This window comes from Petaurus breviceps, unplaced genomic scaffold, assembly GCF_028583685.1.
Source record: "Petaurus breviceps papuanus isolate PSGF00001 unplaced genomic scaffold, PetGlider_PUasm1.0 186, whole genome shotgun sequence".
NCBI classification, from domain to species: domain Eukaryota; kingdom Metazoa; phylum Chordata; class Mammalia; order Diprotodontia; family Petauridae; genus Petaurus; species Petaurus breviceps.
The window spans coordinates 32,123,917-32,131,019 of NW_027185798.1; the positions used below are offsets into that span (position 1 = coordinate 32,123,917).

The following is a 7,103-nucleotide window of genomic DNA, read 5'->3' on the forward strand; positions in this document are numbered from 1 at the left end:
GTTGACCAATTCCCTTTTGCCTTCCTATTCTTCCCCTATTGTAACCATTTTCCCTTGCCTCTTCTGTATAAGATAGTTTACCCCAATCTGTCTCTCCCCATCTCCTCTCATTATATTCCTCTCACCTCTTAATTTCACATTTTAAGTATCATTCCTTCCTGTTAAATTGCACCTGTGCCCTCTATCCATGTATACCTGTAAACATATATACACACATTCACATATGTATTCATATGCCTATATACCCTCATATATAGACAAATATATATATTTCTATTCAACTACTGAGAAAAGTTTCATAAGTTACAATGATTGTTTTTCCATGTAGGAATGTTAATAGTTCAACTTTGATAAGTTCCTTATGATTCCTTTTCCCTGTTTACCTTCTCAAGCTTCTCTTGCTTCTTGTATCTGAATGTTAAATTTTCTATTCAACTCTGGTTTTTTCAGCAAGAATGCTTGAAAGTCCTCTATTCCACTGAATGACCATATTTTCCCCTGAAACATGATACTCAGTTTTGCTGGGTAGGTGATTCTTGGTTTTAATCCCAGCTCCTTTAACCTCCAGAATATCATATTCCAAGCCCTTAGATCCCTCAGTGTAGAAGCTGCCAGATCCTGGGTTATCCTGATTGTGTTTCCACAATATTCAAATTGTTTCTTCTTGACTGCTTGTAATATTCTCTCCTTAATCTGGGAATTCCGGAACCTGGCTATAATATTCCTAGGAGTTTTCTTTTTGGGATCATTTTCAGGAGGTGATCGGTGGATTCTTTCAGCCTCTATTTTGCCCTCTGGAACTAAAACATCAGGGCAATTTTCTTTGAGAACTTCCTGGAGGATGATTTCTAGGTTCTTACTTTGGTCATGGCTTTCAGGCAGTCCAATAATTTTTAAATGATCTCTCCTGGATCTATTTTCCAGGTCAGTGGTTTTTCCCATGAGATATTTCACATTGCCTTCTATTCTTTCATTTGTTTGGATCTGTTTGACAGCATCTTGATGTCTCATAAAGTCATTAGCTTCCATTTGCTCCAATCTAATTCTGAAGCAATGATTCTCCTCATTGAGTTTTTGAGATTCTTTTTCCATCTGGCAAATTCAGCTTTTTAAGGCATTCTTCTCCTCATTGCCTTTTTGGGCCTCCTTTGCCATTTGAGTCAGTCTGTTTTTTAAGGTATTATTTTCCTCAGTTAGGCTGTTGACTCTCATTTCATAATTTTCTTGCATTGTTCTCATTTCTCTTCCCAATTTTTCCTCCACTTCTCTTATCTGCTTCTTAAGGTCCTCTATGGCCTGTAACCAGCTTGTATTTTCCTTTGAAGCTTTTGGTGCAAGAGTTCTGACTTCACTGTTTTCCTCCTGTTCCATGCTTTGCTCCTTTTTGTCCCCAAAATAGGAGTGTAATGTTGGAATCTTCTGTCTGCTTTGTTTCCTCTGCCTGCTCATTTTGCCACTCAATTACTTGACTTTTGGGCTTTTTGCCACAGCAGGACTCTGCCACCAGACAGGAGAGCTTTCGTCCCAAACGCTGGGGTTTTCTCAGCTGCCGGAGGTATTAGATGGGTGCCCTCTCTAAGGTCTCCACACGCTCTGGCAAGCTGGACACACACCCCAGAACCTCCACCCTAGACTGCAATCCAGATCCAAGCAGGTTAAAGCAAGAGCGATTACCCCTCAGACTGGTGCTTGGTCCCCCTACGCTCTGCAGGCCAGGAGCTGAAGCCACCACGTGGCGCTGGCTGGCTGTGCCAGCTTCTCAGCAGCTTTTCGCTCTGGGGGTAAAAGCCACGCACTCCCACTTACTGGTCCCAAAGTCCAGACTGCACTGGCTTCTCACCTTGTCCTTCACATCTATGTGTTGATAAATCTGGAAACAGCCACAGCTGCTGCTGATCTGGAGTCCCTCTGGCCTGGTCAGGCCCGCCCTGGGGCTAAAGCCTTGAGTAGGGCTGGGCTCAGCTCCCAGAGCACTGCATCGGCCTGCCAGGGTGTCCTCAGCAGGGGGTTAGTTTCTCTATGTCATTTTGTGGGTTCTGCAGCTCCAAAGTTTGTTTAGAGTCCCCTTTTTACATGGATTGGGGAGGGTGGAAGCCGGAGCTGTGGGAAGGTCATGCTTCTACTCCGCCATCTTGGCTCCGCTCTCAGATCTTTTCTAACCCTGACTCTCTTACCCCAAGCTCCAGATAACACTGGCAGGTCAGCAGAAGCCTTTACAGACTCCCCTTCAGCTCCCCCAACTTCCTGAGGTCTACTCTACTTTTTTGTGACCTGTCTTGCTGGCACAGGCATTGAAGAAGGGTTGTCTTCTATTGTACCAGAAGGTACTGCTCAGCCTTAGAAAGCAGTGATTCTTTCTCACCAGGGTCCTCATGACTGCTTATATACATGGATTAGAGGGATATGATAGACTGGATGTGTTATGTTACATTTAGAAGGGAGTGCCAGGAAGAGCCCTTTGGAGATCTAGTTGTGGCAGCAAGCACCCCAAGCGTCCTCAGGGTTTGTTGCCACCACAGGCTCTTGGATCTGCTTTGATAAAGGAAAGCAACTCAAAATGGGTTAACAAGCTTACTTTAATCAGTCAGACATATATCATTTACCTTATTCAGGAGAAAAGGTCAGCACCCTGAATCTCAAAGTATACAAGCATAATTATCAAGACAGAAACAGATCAAGTAGACAGATTTCCAAACTGTCCAATCATTACATCCATACCCAGTCAACATCTGGGTTTTCACATCTGGGTTTTTCAAAGCTTGTTTTGGGGGCTCACTTTGACCAGAGGTCGCATAGAGATCAAATCACAGAACACTTCTCAAAGTGAGCCCCCAAAACAAAGCTACACATCAGGGCTTAATAGCCTTCTCTGGCTCAGAAAATTTAACAACCTTATTGACCCACTGGCCAATCAAGAAGTATCTACTGAAAAACAAGCCTCCCACTCCAGGCTCCAGGTGCACTTTAGCCTAGGGGCAGGGAAGATCTTTAAATTTGCATTTCCATTACACTAGTCTGTAGTGGCTTCTCCTTTGCTCCTAGGTATTATTCACCCAGATTTATGTTGGTATTCTCTTTTGTTCTGAGACTTCACCAGGGAAGGCAGTACCAAGGCCTTGCTTGCACCTGTTCCCATCTTGCACCCCTCTGTTCTTACTTGTCCATATTTATTCCCCTTATGTTCCCGAATAGTCCTAAAGGAAGGTATTTTTCTGGGGTTTTATAGGTTTTGTGAAGCTGAAGTGGGAGAAAATGCTTTTCAAGGAAGTCCAGCCCTTACATCCTGGCTTCTGTTCCTCCTTTATTTACACTGTTGAAATCTTTGACCTCACTGTAACTAAAACCAAAGCTGAGTAGTGAGTTGGAAAGAAAAAACCCCTGGAAGAATCTTTTCTAAATACTTCCCTTCCATTTGAAGTGTTTACACACCTAGTTGAAATGTTCGGGGGCCACCGCGGCCTCTGATATGCATATACATTTTATTGCCTATTCTGGCTGCTTTGTTGTTCAGGAATTAGGTTATGCTTTAATCTGAACCAGCAGGTGAAGTGAATAAGCTGCAGTGTTTACATGAAAAGAACAGATGTGGTTTTTTCTGCATACCCTGCGCAGCAGGTGTGGTTCAGTGGCCAATAAGGGAGCAGAGTAGACCCCAGCAAGCTGGGGGAGCTGAAGGGAAGTTTATAAAGGTTTCTGCAGGCCAGCTGCCAGTATTCACTGGGGCTTGGGGTAAGAGGGTCAGGGTTAGAAAAGATCTGAGAGGTGGGTGCTTTGTATACTCTGTCCACTTCCTATAAGCCTGCCATGGGTGGATCGAGATAACTCGTTTGCATTGTCACAGGAAGCAAGTGAAGTTATGGATCAGACTGATTTTGGAAGGTATGATTAAAGATTAGAATCTGATTAGCAGGACTCCAGAAACCATAATCTCTCCTATTTGCAAATTCTTCTGCTCTTGTAGAGACGGACACATTAATCTAAAATGGGGTTTTGATCATACAACTCACTGTTCCATAACTTCAGAGACTCTTGTCTGTAAAATAAAAATCCTTAGTCTGGTATTCACGACCCTCTACAACCTGGCTCTCACCTGTCCACCACCTCTAATATTGCCATCCCCAAAACACCCCCTCCTTCAAACATGCCTGGTTCTTCCCTGCCTCTCCCCTTTAGTTCACACTACCCCCTCTCACAGTTTAGGATGCCCACCCGACTTTTCTCTCCCTAGCCTAAATGTGGCTCAGTCTGCCTCTTTGTTCAGATTTCCTGGAGAACTCCACAGCAAAAGGCATCAGTCCCTGAGAACTCCTAAGGCACACACTGTCAGTACCATTTACATCTCGATCATGTACTGCCTTGTGATAGCTCTTCTTTTCTTCTCCTTTATATCTTATCTCAACTAGATTAAAAACTCCTTAAGCACAGAAGTTTATGTCTCTCTAACCCCCAGCACTGTGGTACTTAATAGTCATGGGTTGGACGGCCAGAGAGCTGGAGGGTTTGTGGTTTGCTCTTCCTGACTAATCTTTTTTTTTTTAAGCAATCAGGGATCGGGGTTAAGCAACTTGTTCAAGGTTACAGTGCCAGTTATTTCTGGGTGTGGTGCTAAGTATCTGAGCCTAGATTTGATCCCCAGGTCATTCCAACTCTGGAGCCGGTGCTCTTACTCACTGAGCCACCTGGCCACCCCTCTTCCTGACTAATCTTAATCTGTATCCTCCCCTGAACTTTGGAATGTCACAGGAGCAAGTTTGTAGAGAGCTCAAAGGTGCCTTTTTACAACTGTAAAATGTCCTGGTTAGTATTGAATCCCAGACTTCTAACTTTGGGAAGTACTTCAGTGACCATCTGGTCTGACTCCTACCTGAACAGAAATCAGCACGTACACATGGCTGACAAATGGCCATCTGGTCATCTAGACTTGGTTTGATGTAGACTTTGCCTTGAGGGAATGGAGACCCACCACCTCCCAAACTAGACCGTTTCTTGTAGTTTTTCATTATGTCTGACTCGTTGTGAGACCATGGACCATACATCCATGGGGTTTTCTTGGTCAAGATACTGGAGTCATTTCCTTCTCCAGTGGATTAAAGCAATCAGGGTTTAGTGACTTGCCCAAGGTCATACAGTTAGTAAGTATCTGAGATCAGACTCAAACTTGATCCTTCCTAATTCCAAGCCCAGTATTCTATGCACTGAGATATCTAGATGCCTCATTTCTACTTTGGGATTATTTGAATGGTCAGGAAGTTTTTCCTTATATCAAAACTAAATCTGCCTCTCAGCATTTACCAAACTTTGGAAAGTGTGTAGGTTCTTTTCTAGGAAGAGCGACTGATGAGCAATTTGTTGCCTGATAGTGGAACTGTATTATTTGGTCTTTTCTGGAAGAGCCACAAAGCCTTGGGAAGCAGTGGGCTTTCTTGTGCCCAGATTTGTATTGTGCTGCATGATCACAGGTTTACTTCTAATCCAACCCCCCTCATTTTACAAATGAAGAAACTGAGGCTGCTGGCTCAGGGACCCTTAGGCCCCTAGTAAATGACAGAAGCCAGATTTGAACCCAAGTTTTCTGTCTCCAAATCATGTGCTAGCTGCTAGAGAAAAGGGACAGGGACAACATCCCCTTACGCTAAGAAGGCCCAAAACCTGTGGAAGAAAACCAGCTCCTGTCTAGGAAAGTTTACAGTCTGTTAGGAGAGAGAGAACACACAGATAACAGAGAGGGCTGTGCACAAACGGTATAGGTTGTTATCCGTGTTGACAAGGTATTGGTATGTGCTGCGAAAATGAACCTGAGCAGTGAACAGAACTGTCCTCAGAGATGCTGTGACACATCTGAGCCCTCACATGACCACGCTCTTCTCTCCCTACTTCCTCTTTTCCTTTTGCCTAGGGTTATACGTCCTTCTGGAATGACTGCATTTCTTCTGGGCTTCGAGGAGGCATCCTCATAGAATTGGCCATGCGAGGTCGGATCCATCTGGAGCCCCCGACCATACGGAAGAAGAGGCTCCTTGACAGAAAGGTAACTTGTAACTCCCCTTCACACCACAGACACCGCCCCTGTTTCAAGAGGAAAACTGGGTGAAATGGGAGTATGGGCTGCCCTTCTCAAGAACCTTCCAAGGCCTCCATTCCCACCTCCATGCTGGGAGTGAGGCCCTAGAGAGGAGAAGTAAAGAGGTGAAAGAGGCAGGCACGAGGTTGCCTGCCCTCGCTGCCTTCTCAGCTGCTGTCCCATTTCTTTCTTTCCTTTTGATTCAACACACATGAGAATGAAGCCTAATGCTCTCGTTTGTTTCCTCACAGACTCACCCCTTCACCTCCTGCAGCCAGGCCGCTCTTCTCCTCACCTCCGGGAAACTGTAGTCTAATTGGTCACTAATGATTGCCAAATCAGTGACCTTCTCTTAGCTCTGAAACCAAATTCCTCATCATCTTCCCAGACTGGCTCCCTTTTTTATTTCTGTGGATCATTCTCTTATTCACACAGTCTCAAAACCTTAGTATTTTGTTTGCATCTACCCTCCCTCCCCTCCCTGACATCTACCACCAGTCCTTCTGGTTCTTCCTTGAAAGTGCTCCTCTACGGGGCAGCCAGGTGGCGCAGTGAATAGAGCACCGGCCCTGGAGTCAGGAGGACCTGAGTTCAAATATGGCCTCAGACACTTAACACAAAACTAGCTGTGTGACCTTGGGCAAGTCACTTAACCCCAGTTGCCCTGCCTTCCCCCTCCAAAAAGAGGAAAAAAAAGTGCTCTTCTATATTGTCTTGTAATTTTTTGCGGCTCTGTGTCCCAAGGGCAGGCAACATGTATTATATCTTTTTTTTTAATCTCCTGTAGCATCAGCATAACATAATGAATATACCGCGTTTCCCCGATAATAAGACACTGTCTTATTAATTTTTTTGGACAGAAAAACACCAGAGGGCTTATTTTCAGGGGAGGGCTTATTTTAATGAACATTGACAGCAATTTTAATAAACAGGTAAATGTGAACAAAAAAATGTACCTTTATTCAATAATGAATTCAGTAAAGAACAGGATGACACGCTCACTGCTGCAGCTCTGATTGGATGCAGCTCGGAGCGCGGCGTG

At 44.5% G+C, this 7,103-nt stretch overlaps 2 protein-coding genes across 2 annotated transcripts in view; one reads left to right on the top strand and one right to left on the bottom strand.

The window, feature by feature from the left end:
• The window catches only part of BNIPL (BCL2 interacting protein like), a 479,949-nt gene that overhangs the window by 409,537 nt on the left and 63,309 nt on the right, over positions 1-7,103 (bottom strand). The gene's annotated exons all lie outside the window — the stretch shown is intronic.
• The window catches only part of GOLPH3L (golgi phosphoprotein 3 like), a 29,866-nt gene that overhangs the window by 18,338 nt on the left and 4,425 nt on the right, over positions 1-7,103 (top strand). Inside the window, exon 3 of the mRNA XM_069090077.1 lies at positions 5,897-6,028. Within this exon, the coding sequence (XP_068946178.1) occupies positions 5,897-6,028 (132 nt within the window). The remainder of the gene's footprint in view (positions 1-5,896; positions 6,029-7,103) is intronic.